This window comes from Barbus barbus, assembly GCF_936440315.1.
Source record: "Barbus barbus genome assembly, chromosome: 19".
NCBI lineage: Eukaryota > Metazoa > Chordata > Actinopteri > Cypriniformes > Cyprinidae > Barbus > Barbus barbus.
Genome location: NC_136747.1, coordinates 572,859 through 598,713, shown reverse-complemented (window position 1 = coordinate 598,713; position 25,855 = coordinate 572,859). Strand labels below are relative to the sequence as shown.

The window sequence follows — 25,855 nt, the reverse complement described above, 5'->3', positions numbered from 1 at the left end:
ACTAGAGGTGTTTTGTATAGCTTGGCGGGAAAGTACCCTATCCTACAGAAAAACATTAAAAACTGCTAGATCTGATTACTTTTTGTCTCTTCTAGAAGAAAACAAACATAACCCTCTGTATTTATTCAATACAGTCACTAAATTAAAGTAAAATAAAGCATAAACAGGTGTTGGCATTTCCCAAGAGCACAGCAGTAATGACTGAACTACTTTACTTCCAAGATCGATGCTATATAAAATTGTAAAATTGTAACCATGCAGCCGTCAGCTACAGTATTGCATCAGATAGTGCACTATAGATCCCCTGAGGAACAATTCCACTCATTCTCTACTATAGGAGAGGAAGAATTGTATAAACTTGTTAAATGTTAGAGTCTATTCCATCTAAACTACTAAAAGAGCTGCTTCCAGAAGTCATAGATCCTCTTTTGGCTATTATTAATTCATCATTGTCATTAGCATATGTCCCCAAAACCTTCAAATTGGCTGTTATTAAGCCTCTCATTAAAAAACCCCAACTTGACCCCAAAGATCTAGTTAGTTACAGACCGATCTCAAATCTCCCTTTTCTGTCAAAGATACCAGAAAAGGTAGTGTCCTCAGAATTATATTCCTTCTTAGAGAAATATGGTATCTGTGACGAATTCCATTCAGGATTTAAACCGTATCATAGTACTGTGGCTGCTCTTATTAGTTACAAATGACCTGCTTCTATCATCTGATCATGGTTGTATCCCTTTATTAGTTCTACTGGATCTTAGCGCTGCGTTCGACACTATCGACCACAACATTCTTTTGAATAGACTAGAACACTTTGGTGGCATTAGTGGAAGTGCCTTAGCATGGTACAAATCGTACTTATCTGACCACCATCACTTCGTAGCAGTGAATGAAGAGGTATCATATCGATCACAAGTGCAGTATGGAGTACCTCAAGACTCAGTACCAGGGCCGTTATTTTTCATGATTTACATGTTACCCTTGGGAGCTATTATCAGGAAACATGGTGTCAGCTTTCACTGTTCTGCTGATGATACTCAGCTCTATATTTATTCGCACCCCGGTGAAACACACCAAATTGAGAAACTAACGGAATGCATAGTCGATATAAAAAACTGGATGATGAGTAATTTATTACTGCTAAATTCTGAAAAAAAGGAGGTGTTAATTATCAGATCTAAAAACCCCACATATAATAACCTAGAACACTATCTAACACTTGACGGCTGCTCTGTCAATTCTTCTTTATCAGTTAGGAACCTAGGTGTGCTGTTTGATAACAATCCTTCATTTGAAAGCCATGTTTCTAGCATCTGTAAAACTGTGTTTTTCCATTTCAAAAACATATCTAAATTGTGACCTATGCTCTCAACGTCAAATGCAGGAATACTAATTCATGCGTTTATGACCTCAAGTTTAGACTATTGTAATGCTTTATTGGGTGATTGTTTTGCACGCTTGGTCAACAAACTACAGTTGGTCCAAAATGCAGCAGCTTGGAGTCCTTACTAGAACCAGGAAGTATGACCATATTAGCCCAGTTCTGTCAACACTGCACTGGCTCCCTATCAAACATTGGATAGATTTTAAAATCTTGTTAATTACTTATAAAGCCCTGAATGGCTTAGCTCCTCAGTACTTGATCGAGCTCTTATTACATTATAGTCCTCCACGTCCGCTGTGTTCTCAAAACTCTGGCCGTTTGATAATATCTAGAATATCAAAAACGACTAGGGGCAGCAGATCCTTTTCCTATTTAGCACCCAAACTCTGGAACAATCTACCTGACACTGTTCAGGAGGCAGACACACTCTGTCAGTTTAAATCTAGATTAAAGAGACATTTCTTTAACCTGGCTTACACATAACACACTAATACGCTTCTATTATTAAAATCCGTTAAAGAATTGTTAGACTGCATTAATTAGATCATCCAGAACCGGGAACACTCCCTATAACACACAATGTACTCATTACATCATAAGAAGAATGGCATCTACGCTAATATTTGTCTGTTTCTTTCATATTCTGTTTCTCAGTCCATATCCAGAACAGATGGTGGATCAGCACCAAGAGATGATGTCTATCATGGGTTGCAACTGAAGGGTACTCACCGATGGGTGTGGTGGATGGACTGGACAGGCAGACATCAGATGCCATGCTGTTCTGCAGTAAAAACCAAGGCTGTTGTTAATTCTCCATTGATGCTGTGCACAAGTGAGGTGGTATGAGTCGATCTTTATTGGTTCTGGTGCTGGAGGTGTGGCAGCTGGTGAGGCGGGTGGAGGAGATGCAGCAGGTAGGTCCACGTTGCAGGCTATTCAGTGGCAGGGGTGAGATGCAAATGGCTTTCTGAAGGAAATTGTCCAGCCCCACAACATCATCGTAAATGGCCATTTGCTGACGAATGTTGCAATTGAGCCCTTGTCTGAACACAGTGCAATGCTTCATTCCAGCCACTGGTCGCCGCAAGAGTATGGAGCTGCAGTGCATAGTCACTCACAGTGAATTGGCCTTGGCGTAGCCAGAAGAGTTGATCATTGACTGACAGCTCGCTAGTTGTCTGGCCAAAAACCTCCTTGAAGTGGGATACAAAAGCAGTGAGTAGGAATCTGCTGCATTCCTCTGCCTCACAGGACGGGCCGTGCGACTGGCAAATGGCTTTTACAAGCTCAGCAAATGGGTCCGGGCTCCGCTCACCCCTTGTCTCAGTGTTGCGTTGCATGTTAGGGGTCTGGTCTTGTCAGCAAACAGAAGGAGACAACACAGATAAACCACAGTAATGCTGAGCTTTATTTTAAAGCCTTCAGAAGAGGAGTGAGTGATGATCACAGGTGAGATGATAAAATTCTTAAAGGGGACATCAGATGCCCATTTTCCACAGCTTGGTATGATTATTTAGGGTCTTCATGAAAAGTCTATAATATACTTAAAAATTTGTATCTTTGTCATTTTTAAAAATAATATTTTCTCAATCGTAGTGTAAAACAACACCCTTTACCTTGTCATAAACAGCTCTGTTCACAACGAGCCGTTTCGGTGCATGTCCCTTTAAATGCTAATGAGCTCTGCTGACACCACCCCTCTCTTCTGTGGGGTGAGCAGTTCTCTGAGACTGTAAACTTTAGCTGCATTCATCATGGAACTTGCTAACTAGCACATTATTTGGAAAGGCGATTTTGCAAAGATTCATAAAAAAACCTTATACTCTCTTCTTCTGGAGATGAAGCTGGATCACGAATGATTGGTGCAAACATAAATACATTTATGTAGATCGGGGACGCATTTGCTACAAAAACAAAAGTAATCCATTGCGTCTTCAGCGGCTCAGATGTTGTGAGTAAATGACGACTGCTATGTTAAGATAAGATAAGATAAACTTTATTGTCCCGAAGGAAATTTGGGTTGGACACATACAATGCAATATCTGCTGTTTTACACAAATAACATACTACGTACATTTAATACCTACAGCAACCCCTCTCTTCCCTCCCCATGATATACAGTGAACCACTAAACTGCACCCTACCTATTGTGCTGCACACCTATGTCTTTATATATTCGCACACACCAGATAAAGGAAAAAAAAAAATAATAATTATAATTGTTGACCTCTAGCTAACTTATCATTTAATGCTTTAATGGACAGTGGGACAAAGGAGTTCTTAAAACGATTAAGCCTACACTTAGGAACTCTGAAGCGCCTTCCCGAGGGAAGAAGTTGGTACTCAGAGTGAAGGACATGAGTGGGATCTGAAATAATTTTTTGAGCCAGTATAGAAACTGTTTCTTCAAAAAGAGCCTGAAGTGTGGGATACTGCTTAACTCCCATAATTTTCATGGCTCTCTGTATTAGCCGCGTAATCTGGGCTTTCCAATGTACACTAAGGTTGCCAAACCAGGCTGAGATGCCGTATCGCAAAATGCTCTCGATTACAGCATGATAAAAGAGAAGCAGCACTTTCTGGTTATGCCAAAGACCCTCAACCTGCGAAGAAAATACAATCGCTGTTGGACCCTAATGCAGACATTTTCAACCTGGACACTCCATGCCAGTTTATTATCAATGTGAATGCCCAGATATCTGCAAGAGTCCACCTGGGCTATATTCTGACCATTAATGACCACTGGTAAGTGGTCACCAATGGATTTGGGGTCAAACATCATCTCCACTGTTTTTTTTTGTGTTAATACTAAGAAAATGTTTATCACACCACTGAACAAAGTTCTGAACTTCCTGTTTGTAAACAGTAACATCTGATGTTTCAGATATGAGACCTAAAATAACTGTATCGTCAGAGAACTTAATCATATAATTATTAAAAGTACTACATGTACATTCATTAGTATATAATGTGAACAGGACTGGGGAACTGACACACCCCTGTGGGGCGCCAGTGCTGATAATCGTAGATTCACCCTAACCTGCTGGCTACGATTGATCAGAAATGAGTAGAACCACTTAATAATAAAGGGACTGACATTCATCCGCTGCATTGTTTTCAGAAGAATATGAGGCTGCAAGGTGTTAAAGGCCGAACTAAAATCTACAAACAATGTTCATTATTATAACCAAAAATCATAATGTATCGTCTTCCATGAAAACATATATGACAACACTAATCAGGATATAAGGACATATAATGTCATATAATACATTTCTGTATGGGGAGTCTCCAAGTGTTTTTTTTTTCTCCTTTGGATAGACACTTAAATATATCTTGAAGAAAGAAAAAAATAAAAATAAAACTTGCAGAAAATACAGTTTTGTGTGAATCACCCTTTGTTGGATATTGCAAATGATGACAAAAGGAACATGATAAACAAGATAAATGGTTTATGCTTAATTTCACACTGTTTGCAATTTATTGCAGTTAAAAAAATTTCATGTATTGACAGACATAAGTTTGAAATTATTTGAGTCGTATTTGTTCATTGACCAGTCATTCTCATTGGCCAGTCTGTTCTGTTACAGTCCAGCCCAGAAGAAGAGATCAAAACCAGAGTCCAGCTTTGTGTCTATGAAGAGTAACCAATCTATGATTCAGCCAGAAAATGTGAAAAGTGCAGACAAACAGCCTGCTCTCAGGTAAATAATAATAAAAAAAAAAACAAAAAAATGTATGCTTATAGTTTTAGATTTTTATGAAATTGTTATTATTATACTACAGTATAATGACCTGTATTTGTACCAAAAACTTCTAAGTTCAGATCCTGCAAGTTGCAGTCTATTAATTATTACCATTGCATACTTGTACTGACAAAACAATTCATAGAGCTTTGCACATTCACACACTGTAAAAGCTGTTGGTCTGTTACTCAGTTAATTATTATTCAATTGCATCTATATCAATGTTGCCTGTTTCACACATACTTCGTTTGCAGTGTGTATGCAGTCCTTGTGTGTAACGTATGCGGTGCAGAAGCAGCACAGACTCATATTGCTTTCACAATGAACAAGTTTGCAGTCTGCTCCTGATATGCGGCTGTTTACCACAAACACTACGTTTATCCATTATTTTGATTTCAAATCCAAATGTTGTTACTAAAAACTTTTCAGCTATGTGATCCTCTTTTATCACAGTACAGTATTACGATCTTTCATAGACATAGCCTATTCACCTGTAAACTCAATAAATATAAACACATTATTCAATGGATTTGACTTCTAGGTTTGTATTAAGTTGTTAAAGCAAGTGGCAACACATTTAAACACAGCATATAGCCTATATAGGCTATCACAAATATTTTAGATTAAAATTGACATTGACAGAAACACAGTCGACTCTCGTGCCTTTTTTTTTTTTTTTTTGCATTTAAATCTTTATTACAAGCAATCCTGCAGGTCTTGAAGAACTTTTCTAGGTTTATCTACCACCACAATGGTAGATAATAATGTTGCCTTGTTTATCTAAAAGTGCACTTTTCCATGTTTTAAACCTAGCCAGAAAGCCACGTGTTCACTCTGAAAGACATGTATTGTGAAATGACTACATTCATTCATGAAATGACTACATACAGTCAATCCATCTTTATTTTTAATGCAATCATTGCGCTGTCACTGTAATTCAGCGCGTCCAGCACAGCAAAAATAAAGTTGATCGCTGCAGTGCTGCAGACGCACCGCTCCTGGGCCTTCATTTATCAACATATGCAGAGATGTGTGCGTAATGAGAGCGTAATAATAGTTTCACACAAAGTGTGGGATCTACCAAATTGTTCTTATAAGTAGGAATGTGTGTAAATATCAGCACAACTCTGAGCTTGCTTACACAGAGAATCTAGTGGTAGAATGGAAGTACTACAAAAAGGAAGTGCCACCATGTGTTTCTGTGTACTTTAATTGCAAATACTCAATTAATAATTTCATAGTTCAAGTTACACATTTGCATAATTGGTGTGAAAAGCTATAAAACACATTAGAGCCATTAGAAATGTAGCAATTGTGTTATGGCTGATCTCGCTTTAATGGAAGATTCAGCAAATAATGTGCTACGCAGAGAACACAGTTTCAAAGACTGCGCCGATCTGTTTAGTGTGAGCACAAAATGGCTTCTCAGTTCGTATCGCTTTTTTTGCCATGATTTCGGTGAAGACATGCATTCATGTGATTTATAAAGGAAGGTGCTGTCATTTGTGGGATCCCATATGTGGGATTTATCAACAACTGGTGAGCATAAGAACCACGTGCGCACCTTTTAATAAATTTGGATTTTTTTTGTACTTGCACACATTCTAAATTTCATTTGTAGGACAATAAATATTAACTTTTCTACACACTGTTGATAAATGAGGGCCCTGGAACACACTGCCGGACTGCAACTGCATGCAGTCTGAATGCTCTAATCCGTTAACATGGGTGCACAAAAAAATATCCACTGCATACGCACTGCAGATAGAGCATGTGAGAAACAGTCGTGTATCTGATTCTTTACCCTCTTCATTCTGATTTAACACTTCTATCTAGTCCGGCGCCTGTCACTCAACCGCAAGACTTCAATGAAATCAAGTATCCTGGTTTCAGGTAAAATGTAGGACTTTTTTGTTGTTGCTTAATTTTAAGTGCTGCAGTGCCCATCACACATCACTCAAACATATGATTAATAATTGAAACATTTCAGAAACCTAATAATGTTCTTTGACCCATAATACAGCAAACAAATAATCAATTTTGTCATTTATAGCTATTACCTTTTCGGTAACACTTTAGAATACAGTTTCTTTCTTACTGCATAACTAATAAGTAATTATTGAAGAACTAACAGGTAATTATTCATTAACACTTAATACACTACTGTTAACTACTAAGGACGATTTGTTAGCCAATCAGTATACAATACAATTTTATGATTGTGTTAAGTAACAGTTAGCTAATCAATAACTAATGTATTCTGTCATACCTCTTGAAGAACTACTATTAATTATCTACTAATTAAGGTTCAAGAAAAATAATTATGAAGCAACTACTAATGAACAGTCATACACAATTACACTGAGTTGTGACCCTTTCACATAAATGTTATTAGCAGCAGTAGTAGTAGTATGAAAATGCAATATTAATAAATGCAATACATTTTATAGAGGTTTTGCCTGTGTAGTGAATTGTTTTGTGAGTATGTTCAGCTTCTATCAGCTTCCGATAGGAACCCCACCACCTCTCCAGTGCCATGCGATAACTTACCTTAGTTTTTATATTTTATATACAGTACTGTATGTGTGCCTCCTCAGCATATACCATATTACCATTAATTCAATTCCTGTATGTAAGGCAAGGACTGAGGGAAAGTGAAAATATAGGTAACCAATTAGTAATTAAAAAAAATTATTATCAAATAATTCTGCAGGACTTATTTTGAACCTGAAACAGTAGGCCTATTCTAAAGTGAAAATATTGGAAACCCATTAGTAATTAATAAAGAATTATTCCGCATTAATTACTTAAACAGTAAAGTGAACCTATTAGTAAATAATAATTACTACATCATTTTGACTCAAATCAAGCTAACACTTGATAAAAAAACTATAAAAGTAATCAAACTTTGTAAAACACATGGCACAAATTTTTACGATCTTTATTTCAGATGAGTTAACACAACACAAAAACTACCCAAGACTAAAAAAATAAAAAATAACCAACAGCTTCTTCCCAGTGTTTCGGTAAATAAATAAATAAACAAACCACCATTTTACAGAGATTATCTGTAGTAAGTTGGATATTTATGGCAAGATAGTGGAGTTGGGGTTCTTTTCCGAGGCAGATTCCTACAGAAATTGTGCACAAAGCAATTATTTACCATACAAGCAAAAACTTATGCACAATTATAGTAGAGTCCTTTTGGGTGTGCAGCAAACAAAATGCATATTTCATTTCCATTATAGGCTAATAAATCCAAAATGGTGCCGCTGTGTTCGGACGCCGTACAGGTGTAACGGTTGGTGGTTGTAGAAATAGGAGCGCTCGACAAAGAATAACAAAAGAGATTTTATTTAGCATCAACTCACATAAACCATTGATAACTTAAGATCCGACAAACATAAAGGCAGAACTGAGGACTTATAAAGGGAGAGGAACAAACAAGGAAACAAGGTAATTAATCGAACACAGGTGATGCATATAACTAATTAACAGAACTAGGTCAGAAACTAAAACAGGAAGAACCAAATAAGGACAAAAAGGAAACTAAACAAACAGTTCTGTTACAGATATCGCCCCCCTCCCGGAAGGTGCGTCCCGCACCGTAACAGTAACATCGGGGAGGGGGGGCGGGCGTCCTGGAGGCTGGAGCAGGACCAGGATAGGACAGGGAAGCCTCCAGGACGGATCAGGAGCCTTGGGAGACCATGGCAGGACTGGAGACTCGGGAGTCCATGGTGGATCCGGAGCCTTGGGAGGCCGTGGCAGGACTGGAGATTCGGGAGGCCATGGCGGATCTGGAGACTCGGGAGTCCATGGTGGATCCGGAGCCTTGGGAGGCCATGGCAGGACTGGAGATTCGGGAGGCCATGGCGGATCTGGAGACTCGGGAGTCCATGGTGGATCAGGGCCCTTGGGAGGCCATGATGGATCTGGGTCCTTGGACGACCATGGCGGATCGGGGTCCTCGGGCGGCCTTGGCGGATCGGGGTGCTCGGGCGGCCTCGGAGGATCGGGATCCTTTGTGGCATTGGCCTTTGGCCTGGCCACACAAACTGAGGCTATATGCCCCCCCCCCCCCCAAAATTTCTTTGGGAACGTTCCCCTCAGGCGGCCATATTGGAGGAGAGGGCTCTTGGGGGCGCTCTGGAGGAGCGGGCACATGAGGGCGCTCTGGAGGAGCGGGCACTTGAGGGCGCTCTGGAGGAGCGGGCACTTGAGGGCGCTCTGGAGGAGCGGGCACTTGAGGGCGCTCTGGAGGCGCGGAGCTGGATAGAACCAGCGGAGACGCAGGAGGGCGCTCTTGTAGCGCGGAGCTGGGCGGAACCAGCGGAGATGAAGAAGGGCTGGACGGGACCAGCTTAGACGCAGGAGGGCGCTCTTGCAGCGCGGACACTTGAGGGCGCTCTTGCAGCGCGGACACTTGAGGGCGCTCTTGCAGCGTGGACACTTGAGGGCGCTCTTGCAGCGCGGACACTTGGGGGCGCTCTTGCAGCCCCGGATTCAAAGGGGTGCTCTTGTAGCGCGGACATTAGAGGGCGCACGGGAGGTGCGGGGCTGGACGGGACCAGCGGGAACTCAGGTGGGCTGGACGGGACCAGCGGGAACTTAGGTGGGCTGGACGGGACCAGCGGGAACTCAGGTGGGCTGGACGGGACCAGCGGGAACTCAGGTGGGCTGGACGGGACCAGCGGGAACTCAGGTGGGCTGGACGGGACCAGCGGGAACCCAGGTGGGCTGGACGGGACCAGCGGGAACTCAGGTGGGTTGGCCGGGACCATCATCGCCACAAACGGCGCAACGTTCATCGCCTATTGCGGCGGTTTCCACATCGCCGTGGGCGGAACATTCTTCGCCGTGGATAAGGCTCCGGCTCGGGGTCGGAGGCTCTCCAGACACCGGATGATGGCTTCTCTCCAAGTGAGGTCGGAGGTGTCTGGGAGCTCTCGCTGCTGGTGGTGCGTGAGCCCGAGCCGGAGCAGCATCTTGAGGGTTCCCTCATTGAGTGAGCTGGCGAGGGCAAGAGGCGCAAAAGCCAACAAAAAACTCACTGGGTCCTGGATAGCGTGGGCTAAATCAAAAAACTGTGCGAGCTCGCCCATCTTCTGTGTCGGTCGGATCTTCTGTAACGGTTGGTGGTTGTAGAAATCAGAGCGCTCGACAAAGAATAACAAAAGAGATTTTATTTAGCATCAACTCACATAAACCATTGATAACTTAAGATCCGACAACCATAAAGGCAGAACTGAGGACTTATAAAGGGAGAGGAACAAACAAGGAAACAAGGTAATTAATCGAACACAGGTGATGCATATAACTAAATAACAGAACTAGGTCAGAAACTAAAACAGGAAGAACCAAATAAGGACAAAAAGGAAACTAAACAAACAGTTCTGTTACAACAGGCCGCTCTGCATAGATTTTGCTTGAATTTACTTTTTTACTTACTTTTACTTTCTCTTTTTACACATTTCACGTCGGCACTGATCACCTATAACATAGAAACACTTTTGGACATTGGGAACCGCTACACTAACCTGTTCCAGGACACTTTAGCCACGAATCCAGCATGGCCTCTGGAGATTCTTCGGAACGCAGAGATAAACAACAACCCCCCGAGGCGACGGATCAAGAAACACCGCGGGAAACGCGCTGGGATTCGAGATAGACTCAGGAAAAGGGCTCACAGTCCTCCTCTTCCGAGCATTCTGCTCGCAAATGTCCAATCCTTGGAGAATAAGATGGACATTCTTAGAGCCAAGATTAGTTTCCAACAGGACATTAGGGACTGTAACATCCTTTGTTTGTCCGAAACATGGCTTTCGTCCTTGGTCCCCGGACACTGCTGTAATGCCGAGTGATAACTTCTCTGTTTTTTGGATGGACAGAAAAGCAGAGGCCGGTAAATCCAGGGGTGAAGGAGTGTGTTTCATGATCAACAAGAAATGGTGTGACCCCAGGAATATCTCCATTCTGACGCGTTCCTGCTCGCCTCATCTGGAACATCTTTCCATTATTTGCCGCCCATTTTATCTGCCCCGGGAGTTTTCATCGATCATTGTTACTGCTGTGTACATTCCACCACAGGCAGACACCGGCTTGGCTTTGTCTAAGCTTCACGATGTGCTCAGCGGCTGCATTAACAAACATCCTGATGCTGTCTTTATCATCGCGGGAGACTTTAACATAGCCAACCTCAGGTCAGGTCATGCCGAATGTTTATCAACATGTATCCTGTCCGACTAGAGGACCAAACACACTGGATCATTGCTACACTCAGTTCAAGAATGCCTACAAAGCCCGCTCACTACCGGCTTTTAGCAAATCGGACCATGCCGCCATTTTCCTCACATCGGAATATAAACAAAGGCTCGTTCAGGAACCTCCGGTGCAGAGAGTAGTGATGCGCTGGTCCTCCCACTCAGAGGCTATGCTGCAGGCGGCTCTTGATGACGTTGATTGGGACATGTTCTGGGCGAGTTCTTCTGACGTTAGCGAGTTCACGGATGTAGCATTGAGCTTTGTAAACACGCTAACCGAGCAAGCTACAGAAACAATAATTGTAATGACCTTCTCTAATCAGAAACCGTGGGTGGACAGAACAATCCGTGCTGCGGTTAACACACGCACTGCCGCTTACAATGAGGCTCTTCTGACTGGAAATATGAGCGAGTACAAAGCATCGTGCTATGTTCTCCGATGCGCAGTAAGAGCCGCTAAACACAGATACAGAGAGAGAATTGAGTCTCATTTCCAGCTCAATGACTCTCGACGGATGTGGCAGGGACTGAGGACCATCTGTGCCTTTGGAAACAAATCCTCCGTGGAGGTGAGAGCAGATCCGTTGCTGGCCGACAAGTTAAACATCTTCTACGGCCGCTTCAATTGCAACGGCGGCGGTGCGTCTCTGCCGTCCAGCGCGTCAGGAAGCAGCAGGCAGAGCAGCGATGGTCCTGTAATCACTGTGTCGGAGGATGAGGTTCGGAGGGCGTTAAAGAAAGTGAACGTCAGGAAAGCAGCCGGACCTGATGGGATAACCGGCCGTGTTCTGAGGTCCTGCGCTGATCAGCTCGCTGGTTTGTTCACTTCTATCTTTAATGAGTCCCTTGCTACCTCTGTGGTTCCCACCTCATTCAAAAAATCCATCATTATCCCTGTGCCTAAGAACAATAAACCCTGTTGCCTGAATGACTATCGCCCAGTTGCCCTCACATCTATAGTCATGAAGGTTTTTGAGAGACTTGTAAAGAGCCACATCTGCTCCTCCATCCCTGATACTTTGGACCCTCTTCAGTTTGCCTATCACCCAAATAGATCTACGGACGATGCCATCGCTCACGTCCTCCACTCTTCCCTCACACACTTGGACAGCAACAATGGGAATTATGTAAGGCTGCTATTCATTGACTATAGCTTAGCTTTCAACACTATAGTCCCCATCTCCGAGAACCTGACTTGGACTACACACATCCAAACACAGGTTAAGAAATCCAGGCAAAGACTGTACCATCTGCGTCAGCTGAGGAAATTCAGGGGTCTCACCAGCAATCCTGAAAACTTTCTATTCAGGGACCATAGAAAGTGTATTGACTCAGTGCATCTCAGTGTGGTATGGAAACAGCTCCAATCAGGACTGCAAAGCACTACAGAGAGTTGTGCGCTTAGCTGAGCGCATCTCAGGGTCTGCTCTCCCCTCTCTGCAGGGCATCTACCTCAAACGCTGCAAAAATAGAGCTGTCAAAATAATCAAGGACTCAAATCACCCTGGTAACCGTCTATTCACTTTGCTTCCATCTGGTAAGCGCTTCCGTAGCCTGATGGCAAAAACTGAGAGACTTAGGAGGAGCTTCTTCCCCCAGGCTATCAGGCTCCTAAACTCTAACTCTGTGTCATAACAGCACTTGACTCCATGTAAATATCACCATATCAATAAGCTATTCATATTTTTTTCTCTTCCTCATATTGCTGATATTGCTGCTATTAATGTGTACAACTTTTTTACACATTTTTTGCACATTCCTCTTTAGTACTATTTAAGTCAACAACATACTGACCTGCACATATATATTTATATTTTTTATCTTATCTTATCTTTTATTTTATTTTATTCTTTTATTTTTTTCTACTTTTCTTTTTCTTAATATTTGTATACTATATAATTGCATTGTCCTTGGAGCGGACCTGACCTACATTTCACTGCTGGTTATACTCTGTATAATTGTGTATGTGACAAATAAAAAATCTTGAATCTTAATAATAGTAGTAGTGTACTGTAACAAAGTTGCTACTGAAGTATTACTTGTCCTTTTACTCAAGTAATTTTGAAAATGAATAGGCCTACTTATTTTTTATTTTTTTATTGGGGTATCTGTACTTTTACTCAAGTACTTGATTTGTGGGCCACAGCCTGATTATTATTGTGACTATTTGCATATAACTGTTCAGTAGTATTTATTTCATAGTTATTTTTCTTGAACCTTTACTAGATTATTAATAGTGGTTCTTCAGGGGGTATGACAGAATACATTAGTTATTGATTAGCTAACTGTTACTTAACACAATCATAAAATTGTATAACATACTGATTAGTTAACACATCTTCCTTAGTAGTTAACAGTAGTGAGTTAAGTGTTAATGAATAATTACCTGTTAGTTCTTCAATAATTCCTTATTAGTTATGCAGTAAGTAAGAAACTGTATTCTAAAGTGTTGCCAACTTTTCTTATTTATGTAATAACCTGGCATTTTAATCTTACAGCCATGACTCTAAACTTTCTGAAGGCCCCAAAACATTAAGATTAAATCTGAGAAAGAAGTTTGAGTGTTTGTATGAGGGAATATCAAAGCATGTAAGCCCAACACTGCTGAATGAGATCTACACAGAGCTCTACATCACAGAGAGTGAGAGTGGAGAGATCAGTAATGAGCATGAGGTGAGACAGATTGAGACACAATCCAGGAGAGCAGCAACAGAGGACACAGCCATCAAATGCAATGACATCTTTAGACCTTTACCTGGACAAGACAAAGCCATCAGAACTGTGCTGACAAAGGGAGTTGCTGGCATTGGAAAAACAGTCTCTGTGCAGAAGTTCATCCTAGACTGGGCTGAAGGGAAAGAGAATCGGGACGTCCAGCTCATATTTCCACTTCCATTCAGAGAAATCAATCTGATGAAGGACAAAACACTCAGTCTTTCAGATCTTCTTCATGTGTTTTTCCCTGAAACTAAAGAAATGGATATATCCAGTGATGAATATAAAGTGTTGTTCATCTTTGATGGTCTGGACGAGTGTCGTCTGTCTCTGGATTTTCAGAGCAATGTGAGGTTGAGTAATATATCTAAATCAGCCTCAGTGAATGTGCTGCTGATGAACCTCATTGTGGGGAATTTGCTTCCCTCTGCTCTCATCTGGATCACCTCCAGACCAGCATCAGCTGATCTCATCCCCTCTGAGTGTGTCCATCGAGTGACAGAGGTACGAGGCTTCAATGAGCCTCAGAAGGAGGAATACTTCAGGAAGAGAATCAGTGATCAGAGTCTGGCCAATGCAATCCTCTCACACCTGAAGTCATCAAGGAGCCTCTACATCATGTGCCACATACCAGTGTTCTGCTGGATCTCAGCCGCTGTTCTGGAGAAGATTTTGAGTCGAGCAGAGAGTGGAGAGATTCCCAAGACTCTCACTCAAATGTACACACACTTCCTGATCCTTCAGACCAACATCAAACGTGAGAAGGACTATGAGAAGAAGGTGACAGATGAAGACATGATCCTCAAACTGGGGAAAGTGGCTTTTCAGCAGCTTGTGAAAGGCAACCTGATCTTCTATGAGGAAGACCTGAGAGAGTGTGGCATTGATGTGAAAGAAGCATCAGTGTACTCAGGATTGTGCACTCAGATCTTCAGAGAGGAGTTTGGCTTGCATCAAGGGAAAGTATTCAGCTTTGTTCATCTGAGCATTCAGGAACATCTAGCAGCTCTATATGTGCATCTCTCCTTTATAAACCACAACATCAGTGTGTTTGACCAGATTGCCAAAAAAACAAATGTTTCACTATCTGATCTCCATCAGAGAGCTGTGGATGAGGCTTTAGGCAGTAAAAATGGGCATCTGGACCTTTTCCTTCGTTTCCTTCTGGGTCTGTCAGTGGAGTCTAATCAGAATCTCTTACAAGAACTAATGACACAGACAGGAAACACCTCTTACAACAATGAGAAAACAGTTCACTATATTAAAGAAAAGATCAATGAGAATCTCCCTCCAGATAAATACATCAATCTGTTTCACTGTCTGAATGAACTGGGTGATCTTTCACTAATGAACGAAGCTGAACCTCGTATGAATCGTGGAGGATTACGCCATGTGAAACTCTCTTCATCTCAATGGTCAGCTTTAGTTTTTGTGTTGTTGACCTCAGAGCAGACAATGCAGGAGTTTAGGCTGAAAAGCTTAACTGGAGCAGAACATGATAGGTAAGTAAACTAACACAGAGAACAATCATGTAAAACATTATGTACAAAGAGAAAAAAAGAGATCAGAGGTTTTTAAATTGTGGGACAATTTTTTTCCTGGGATACATTTACATTTAATCATTTGGCAGACGCTTTTATCCAAAGCAACTTACAATTGGGGAATACAAGAAGCGATTAATCTTGACGAGGCATTCAGACAGAGGAAGTGCTCGTAACACCAAGTCTCAGACATTGTTCAAATAAGTAAAAGCTAGCAAGGGAAGGAGAGAAAGATTTAGGGAAAGATTAAGCTTCGAGATTTGAGCCTCTCTGTGATGGTACCACAAGGCGTCGCTCACTAGCAGATCTCAAACTTCTGGAGGGGATGTAGATTCATAATAGTGAGTGGAAGTAGGAGGGTGCTGAGCCTGTGGTGGTTCTGTATGCAAGCATCAGTGTCTTGAACTTGATGCGAGCTGCCACTGGTAGCCAGTGCAAGGAGATGAAGAGAGGTGTAACATGGGCTCTTTTGGGCTCGTTGAAGACCAGTCATGCCACTGCATTCTGAATCATTTGTAGAGGTTTGATTATGTTTGATGGCAGTCCAGCCAGAAGAGCATTGCAGTAGTCCAGCCTGGAAACGACAAAGGCCTGGACAAGAAGTTTTGCAGCATGCTCTGTCAGAAAGGGCCTGATCTTTCTGATGTTGTGTAGTGCAAACCTGCAGGATCGAGCAGTCTTTGCAATGTGCTCTTTGAAGGTCAGCTGGTCATAAAAGATTACACCAAGATATTGTACATAATTTGCAGGTGCTCCTCAAATAGAAGGCTGCATATCTTGGCTGCCACGTCATCACGTGCCGCAGAAGGCCATCTCAATTTGAAGGAACCTTTGAAAGCGGCCATCGTTTCATTTAGCATTTAGCTTATTTTGAAGGGAGCATAAAGTGTATCTGAATTCACTATGAAATGTAAGACAAAAATAATGATTTCGGAGATGAAGGCATACATGTTATCTTTTGTTTTACCAATAATGTAAGCCACTGGGAGACCACAGACGCTTGTAATTTACTGTATTACTTTAAAGGGGTCATATGATGCGATTTCAAGTTTCCCTTTCTCTTTGGAGTGTTACAAGCTGTTCGTGCATAGATAAGATCCCTAAAGTTGCAAAGACAAAATTCTCAAACCCAAAGAGATATTCTTTATAAAAGTTAAGACTCGTCCACGCCCTAGTAAAACGGCTCATTTAAACACGCCCCCACATTTCTACGTTAGAGTGTGTGCAGCACATTTTAGGGAGGACTATTTCCTGAACCTGGGAGAGTAGCCTGCCAGCTTTGCTCAAAGGCTGCTTCTATAAAGTGTGGCAATTCCAGTTTTGCAAGGACAGTTTGGTGCTTCCGACTCACAGCCTGCAAGTACGTTTTCATATTTAAAGAATTTGCCACTGACGATTCAAATGCGAATCAGTGTAGAGTAGCTCTTGTTGTTTGTCGTTTCTGTGATCACAAATGCAGACATGGTAATGTTTACGCGGCACGATGCAACGCAACACCTAAAAAGACAGTATAAGTATAAGTTCAAGTTAATTTTATTTGTATAGCACATTTACAACAGCCACCAGGCTGACCAAAATGCTTTACAGAAAAGCAAGATTATACCACATACACAGAAAACCGACCAGACAAAAAATTTTAATAAAAAAATTAATAAATAAAAATACTACCCATTTAAAAATGGCCATATCACAGTAGTCAATACACTAAGGAAAACAAATAAGTTTTTAGCAGGGACTTAAAAACAGACAGAGATGGGGCCATTCTAATCTCTAAAGACAGGGTATTCCAAAGTCGAGGCCCACAAATGCACGCTCACCTCTATGCTTAAGCCTAACGTGAGGGACTACCAACAAAGCCTGGTCACAGGATCGTAGGCTTCTGGATAGAGTGTAGAGATGAAGTTCAGAGAGGTAGACAGGGGCTAGGTTGTGTAGGGATTTATATACAAAGAGGAGAATTTTAAAGTTTATTCTCTGACAAACCAGCAATCAGTGTCACCTTTATTTATATAGCGCTTTTAACAATACAGATTGTGTCAAAGCACTTAACAGTATCAAATTGGAGGATAGAGTGTCAGTAATGTATAATAATAAGATTTAACACTCAATTTTCAGTTAAAGGCATTTCATTATTGAATTCAGAAATGTCATTGTCTAGCTCAGTTTAGTTTAAATAGTATCTGTGAAATCAAATTAACGCTAATCGCTAGAAATTAAGTGTCCCCAACTGAGCAAACCAGAGGCGACAGCGGCAAGGAACCAAAACTCCCTCTGTGACAGAATGGAGAAAAAACCTTGGGAGAAACCAGGCTCAGTCGGGGGGGCAGTTCTCCTCTGGCCAGGATATTATTGTTTATTTATTGTTTACTTATTGTTTTAATTAAAATGTTAAATGTATTATATTTCTATTTTTATATTGTTGCAATTTCTAACAATAGTAGTATTATGTGTAAGTGTAAGGATCTAAGAACTGGAGTGATGTGCTCCTGTTTACGACACTTTAAAAGAAGTCTGGCCGCAGCATTTTGAACATGAAGTCAAGTTTGAAGTCATTATAACCAGTAATTATGTCCCCACTGGATACAACAAATGCCTCGTTTGTAATGGATTTTATTGTTTTAGTCTTGTCGTGCCAGGACACACCATCACAATACGGTAAGGGGCATAACATTTCCATCACACGCTTGAGGTATTCGGCCAATTTCAATGCACTGGATAGCTGGCCAATCAGCGCACGCCTCACTTCTCACGTGTTTCAGAAAGACGGAGCATAAAGGAGCAACAATAATGTGCAGTATGTGGAAAACAATGTGAAATAATGAAAGAAATAATGTTCTTTTTAGCAACATCATATGACCCCTTTAAAGAAAAAGGCATTTAATATAAAGATTTGTGGTTGTACTTTATTTTACAGTACATGTACTTATGTGCACTTACAGCGTACTTACCTAAGAAAGTACTGGTTAATATAAAGTAACTACATGGGTTAAGGTTAGGTTTAGGGGTAGGTTCTAGGTTATCTACAATAGTTATTACCCAGTCGTGGTATTAACTATAATAAATGCATAGTATGTACATGGGGAACAGGACTGTAAATTAAAGTGCTATCAGATCTCATTATGGGAGCGAATCTGCTATTGTTCTGTGAGTCACGCTTGAAAATGCCATGGTTGACATAATGATAAGCATACTCCAGGCAGGACCACTTTGGCAAGTTACTTTGAGTTATGGAACACAAGTTATCTTTGGTGGTATGGTTCCCTATGGGGATTCCTGCTCCATAATTATTTGAACACACAAGAGCTGTAGCATTAACTCCCCAGAATCATCAGCTGGAATGATATGCAAATGACTAAGACATATAAGTAATATCTTTAAAAGCAAAACAGTGGTAACATGTAGACGTTGCAGTGAATCCTGGGACTGCTATGCTGTTCCTTGCTATGAGAATGAATGTCTCTCAGCAGTGAGATCCATGACCGCTAGGATTTGAAAGCCTGAAATCTGAACAAAATGAAGACAACAGCCAGAAGGTGCACAGTAATATGCTTGATACTTATAAGTGAGGGAGGGTTGCGAGCAGTTTGAGCATACTTCCAAAGCAGTAATTCCACGTAGTGTATACCCCCGGTCTAATAGAAGAATGGTAGTGGTTGGAGCGATTTGTCAGCTGACCGCAGCACTATGTCTATGTGGCCTGACTGAACTATCGCTATGCTCGATAATGAGGAACAAAAAGTTGACCTCTCACATTCAACTTTTTTTAAGTTAACTCATCTAGTCCACTTCAGTTAAACAGGTAGTCTTTTTAACATAAAGCTTCTTGTCAAGGCAGCTAAAGCATGTTTAGCATTTAGCAATGAAAGCAACTACAATTCATGTTTGGAGATTTAAAAATAAATAAAAATAAAAAAAATGTGAAAAAGGGATTGTTACTACTTGTATTGCTTAACTTTCTTTAGTTCAAAAACGACCTGTTGCTCGTTTATTAACAAAAGTGTTTATTTTGACTTTAACTGGAGCAAATTCATTGAGTTAAAAAAATTGGCCCAAGTTGTTTATTTTTAGTTGCCTTGACAATAATTTTTAAGTTAAAAAGACTACTTTGTACTCAGATTAACAAAAGTATTTAAGTTGATTTTAACTGTAGCAAACTGTTTGCGTTAACTTTAAATTAGACTGTAATAGGTTGCCTTATTTATTTAAAGTTAGCACAACTTTTTTTTAAGGATGGACATCTGGTTTGTTAAAATAGATCTCTTGAGTGTTGTAATTTAAATGCAGACTAATAGACCTGCCACAGCAACACTGGCATGAAGAAGAAAACAAAAAACAAATCTGTTCTGGCTAAACGTTTAGCAGCCTCTACAGTTAGAATAAAAAATAAACACTTTTTCACTTGTTGCTTTTAAAGCAGTGTATTTTTTATTTAAATTATTTGTGGGTATTTAAGGAATGTATTTAATGTATTATTAAAGTATTGGTTTAATGTATTATTAATGTATTATGTTTTATTATTGTTATTATTATTAATTTGTAGCTTTATTAGCATTAATAATTAACTTGATTTCTTTTTTATTTTCAAATAGTGATGCATTTGTCACCCAGAAAGCACAAAATACAGCAGATGAAGTTCTTCAGAAACTGCTGCCTGTGGTTACAGCAACTAGATCAGCTGAGTAAGTAACACTGAGAACAATCATCACTGTTAAAATATAACATTTCTTACTTAAAAATTATATACTAATGGCTTAAAAAATGATGAGTGTCACACTTCATCTTTTAAACTCTCTCCCTTTCTGACCTGCTAGGCTTCTGTTTTAAGAGCATTGTTGTAAATGTGTTTCTGTTCATTTTTACGAACTGAGACATGATTAAAATGACTTTCTGGGTAATGTTTTAACCAATGTTTTAGCTGATATAAATATATGTTCTCTGCTGTGAGTTGAAGCAATTGATTGATCCTAATATTCATTCAAGATTGTTTCACGCTTTTGAAGAAACATCATATTATCGTGTTACAATGGATTCTATCAGATTTCAGCAGAAAATCAATGAAAATGTCATTGAATCAGTGTTATAAGGGCGGTTCAACCGGGTATACGGCACTTTGTTCAATAGATTGCTTAAAGAGGTCATGAACTGAGAAACCAAAATTCCCTTGATCTTTTGACATATAAAAGGTCATTGTACTATAAAACAACCTGTAAGTTTCAGAACTCAAAACTTTCTTGTTAGTCTAAAAACAGCTTATTCTGAAGCCAGTCTGCCAAAACCACAGGTTGTGGAATGTACGTACTCTTACAAGAACCATGAACCGTGCCTTATACACAGAGGCACTATCATGTTAGAATAGAAAATGGTCCTGCCCTAACTGTTGCTACAATAGAATATCATTATATGTTTTAACATTAAGATTTGTACTCACAGAACTTACTAAAGTAGTCAAACATGTTCATTAGAAGGGGTGACCCAATACTTTTGGCAATATAGTGTATAATAGTGTGGATAAGCACCGCCTCTGCAGAGGAAGATCAATGCCTGCTTGTACATTGCTCCCTGTTTACCCCCATCCACCGTTTCATGCATGTAGTGTAAAAAACGAGAGAGGTGAACGCAGGCCTACGCAGAAACCAAATGATAAAGATGGCTCCGAAAACAACAAGATTCTGTGCAGTGCCGACTTGTGGAACAACAGTCTCTGCATTGCCTTCCTTCTGATCCCAGTGTTAGGAGAGAGTGGATTAACTTTATTTTTTGAGCATGCCATCGTGATGCAGCTGTGTCTGCAGAGCGCTGTCGCCTGGTGGGATAATCCGTGTCTCCCATCCAGGACCTGTAATGCTCCACAGGGGAGTTCCTATCATGGCGAACCCTGTTTGGAATTCTACCAGCACCATTGGCAGTCAGACATGGCAGAGTGCCAGATTCCAGGTCTAGTACTCCTGTGCATGCACCAGGTCAGCCCCTGTGCTAGGCTAGGTGCATGTGTGCTACAGTTGCCCCTATGGGTGTTCCCACATGTGTATTCTTCCATGGTCCTGCTTCCCTCACGGTGAGCCCTTGTCTGTCCCTGGCAGAGTTGCTCTGCCGTCTCTGCTCAGTAGTGATTTCACCCATGTTAGGCTGACTCTACCACTGAGACTTTCCATATGTAGCACTATCCTGATTGGTCGGTCCATGTGTGTAATTTCCACATTACAGGGTACGTTTTGACAGTGTTTTCCAAAAATCTCACTGTTGTTGTTGTTCGTTCATCGTTTTCGAGAAGGATCTTGACATCTAACTAGTTGTAGGCTGTCCATGGTGTGTCCGCAGGTGGCTGATAAGGCCAATACAGGCACGGAATGTTCTGCCACATGTCGGGCAGATATGTGTGGACACCATTTTTGCAGCTCTGGCTTTACGGAGTGCTCGTTTCTCTTGTGCTATGATTGTCCTTCTAGCTTTAAATGTCTGGCAGCCTTGGTGGATCAGCGTACGCCATGTCGATCGGTCTTGTGCCAGGATTTCCCAGGAGGTGCTGTCGATATCTAGGGACTTAAGAGAGGCTTTCAGCATGTCTTTATATCGCTTTTTTTGTTCCCCGTGCGATCGCTTTCCAGAAGGACTGGAACAGCTGAGTGAGTTTTTCGACAAGCACTGCCCCACCAGCCTTATAGACTTTCGCTGGGATCGCTTCAGATCCTGGGGCCTTGCCACTGGACAGCTGGCTGATAGCCTGTGAGGTTTCAGTCTCTGATGGTGGAACGTTCAGGGTGTGGTTGATATCCGCCTGAGGCATTCTATCAATCACCTCATTATTGATGGAAGATGGGTGGTTCAATATGGATTGAAAGTGCTCAGCCCAACGCTGTAGAATCAGAATCTTCTCAGTAATGAGAGTTGCACCATCTAAGTCCAGTATAGGGGGGCTCCCTGAGGGCTGAGGAGTTTGGCATCGTTTCTATCACCAAACTTCTGGATTTCATCTGCTTTGGCACTCAACTAGGAGTCCTGCATCTTGTGAGGCTTGCTCTGTACAGTCCTGTGAATGTTATTGAAAGCATTTTTCTTAGTTGTTGACGACGGGTCATTCTGATGAGCACGGTGAAGGTGGTGCTTTTCAGCAAGTAGGGCCTTGATCTCTTTTCATCAAACCAGTCCTGCTGTTTCCTGTGTGAGGGTCCAAGAACCTTTAGTGCAAAAGAGTGCATAATATATCCCAGAAGCGTCCCCAGTCCTGCTCAGCAGATCCCTCTAATTGAAGCTCTGAAAGATGGTAGTCAAGATCTTCTGCTAGTGAAGCTGCTGTATTGGGGTTCCTCAATTTGCTGACATTGATCTTTTTCATCACAGTTTTTTTTCCCTGCGGACGTCTCTTTGGCTTGATGTGAAGGCTTAATTTGGAGATGATGAGTCTATGGTCAGTCCAGCAGTCAGGACTCAGCATGGCCTTAGTCACCCTTACATCCTGTCTGTTTTTCCTCCGCAAAATGACATAATCAATATGATGCCAGTGCTTGGAGCGTGGGTGCATCCAGGATGTCCTTTTGCTAGTGGGCAGGCGGAAGATGTATTAGTGATAATCAGATCATGAGCCGCACATGTCTTCAAAAGTAGTAGGCCATTGCTGTTACATTTGCCAATTCCATTTTTTCCAATGACGCCATCCCAGGCTGAGTAATCGGACCCTACTCTCACGTTGAAGTCGCCAAGTCGAATTAGCCTGTCAGTGCACTTCACGGATGAGAGTAGGGCATCAAGATCTTCATAAAACTTGTCCTTTACTTCATCCAAATTCGTCATTGTGGGTGTGTAGGCACTGATCAGTGTGGCTTGCTTTCCACTCGGTAGTGGGAGATGCAGTGTCATGAGTCGGTCGTTCACGCCCTTAGGAAGTTTGCGGACAAGATAATTCTTAACCACAAAACCAACTCCAGATTCACAACGTTCGTCATTGCTGCGTTCACACCAGAAGAATGTATAACCGCCTCCTGTTTCTGCAAGCTGACCTTCATTGGCTAGACGAGTTTCACACAGGGCCGTAATATCGGCTGTTCTTCTTTCTGGTCGATCTGCTGAGGGGTTGTCCTGAAGCGTGTGTACATTCCATGTGCCAATAGTGTCACCTTGCATTTTGTTTGAAGTTTTGTTATGAGATGGGATCCCTCCAGCCGCGATAAGTTGGCCAGGGTTCTATGAAAGCAAACAATGTTTAGGGCACCTTTTCTAGCCCCTTCCTCTTACTATGGAGGTGAGCAGTGCAGTCCTAAAGAGGACTGCTCAGTCACTCAGGTAGACGCCAAATCCAGCTGTTGCTTCGGGCAGCGAGAAGACGACCATTAGACCTGAGCCGCCTGTGTGCAGGACCGTGGCTACAGCTCCCAGTGAATCCACACCTGCTGCTTCATCGCTCGCCTATCACCACAGGACTTTGAGGTTTACGGGAGTAAGGAGTACGGGAGTGTCAAGATTTCAAGACTGGCACCTGGACTGGATTAAAGTGAGGGAGAGGTGCATGTAGTAAGCCTCACTCTCTCTTCCCAGATTCTATCTTGCTCCAATGACAGGACATAAGTCGAGACAGTTGTAGATGGGCTGGGCGCAGTGGTTGACCAGGGCATCTTTCGTGTCTTGCCATACTCTTAGCATACCACGTCGATTGCAGAGACCGCCTTCATGACTGTTGGTCCTATTTTAGTAGGCCTCATCCGCTCAATCCGCTGGAGTCAGTCTTTACATGCTCGGGACAGACAGGTCCCTGTCTCACCGAAGGTCTATTACCCCAAGGCTACCCTCAACCAGGTTTGGCCAGCCTGTCGAAGCTGTTGCCCGGAGTGTGGCCGCTGTGCATGCTACAGCTACTAGGAGCCACAGGTGAGAGCTGAGTGACAAGTGGGGACCAAAGGTGGGAGAGCTGCCCTGAAAGGACACGATATGCCCCCACACCAGAGGTGCTACCCCTCCCTGAACACCCCATCTCACTGTACAGAACAGCGGACACCGTTGGCTGACACCATTTTGGTAGAGATCCCAATTCATCAGTCATTCTGATGTAACGTTGAACGTGACTGTCTCAGTTACATATGTAACCCTCGTTCCCTGAAGGAGGGAATGGAGATGTTACCTCCCATTGCCACAATTGCTGTACTACCACTGAATGGCCAGGACACACTGTCTCAGCTCCTCAGCGAAAAACTGAATGTGCGATTGCATTGGCTCGTTTTGTTACACTCGAAGGTGATAGGGCTCTCAGGCGAGGTCCCAATTCGTCAGTCGTTCTGATGTAACATCTACATTCCCTCCTTCAGGGAACAAGGTTTACATACATGTTATACAGTGTTCTGCCTTGGTTTCTACTGGGCTTTTGGAAGTCAGTGTTAACACAACCCATTATTTTTAAATTGACTCAAGATACTTATCCAGATGATGAAGGATGTTTTGAATGTCCCAAAAATATGAAAAAACTCATTTTCGACCAAAAACGAAGTTACAGTCTTTTGCCTTTGCATGGCAGAAAATCAAACGCTTATTGTTGCCACTCGAATGAATCTTTAAATTGTGTGGCAGTGAAATATTCAAAAAATTATAAAAGCACATATTTCAATATATATTTGTACCAATTTTCAGGAATGGTTGTTGAATAAAAAAATAACTTAAAACGCTTGAAAATTTGAACCGGGACACCAAGATATTTTATTTATTTTGCATATCATGGTGATTTAAAAGCAAAGTAAAAGTAAAAAAAAAAAAAAAAAAAAAAAGCGTCACCATGTTATAATTAGAATAAATTAAATGTTGATCAGCATAACAAACAAGTAGCCTTTTAGATTATTTTATTCCTTGAGGTAGCCCTATCTCACAAAAAGGTTGATTTATATTTATGATGCTTTTTGGAAATGTGCCCTGTATGTTTTGATCTGAGAGAGTGAAGAGTTGTGTCATTGTTCCCTACAGGCTGAGTAATTGTGGTGTCACAGATGAAGGTTGTGCTGCTCTGGCTTTAGCTCTGAGATCAAACTCTTCACACCTGAGAGAAATGGATCTATCTGAGAATAAACTAGATTCAGGAGTGAAGCTGCTCTCTGCTGTACTGGAGATTCCTCACTGTAAACTGGAGATTTTGAGGTAATATCATCTCTCTGATAGTCACATGATCTGATGCTCAGAGAGACATATTTTTAAATTGTTGATAGTCAGACTATAAGTAGACTAATTTAAAAA

At 41.6% G+C, this 25,855-nt stretch overlaps 1 protein-coding gene across 1 annotated transcript in view; it reads left to right on the top strand.

Moving 5' to 3' along the window:
- Positions 1-2,226: 2,226 nt before the first annotated feature.
- The window catches only part of LOC306885295 (NLR family CARD domain-containing protein 3-like), a gene marked incomplete at both ends in the record, with an annotated part of 80,297 nt that continues 56,668 nt past the window's right edge, over positions 2,227-25,855 (top strand). Inside the window, 5 exons of the mRNA XM_079441729.1 lie at positions 2,227-2,298; positions 3,939-4,129; positions 4,975-5,088; positions 13,892-15,610; positions 25,589-25,759. Of these exons, the coding sequence (XP_079297855.1) occupies positions 2,227-2,298; positions 3,939-4,129; positions 4,975-5,088; positions 13,892-15,610; positions 25,589-25,759 (2,267 nt within the window). The remainder of the gene's footprint in view (positions 2,299-3,938; positions 4,130-4,974; positions 5,089-13,891; positions 15,611-25,588; positions 25,760-25,855) is intronic.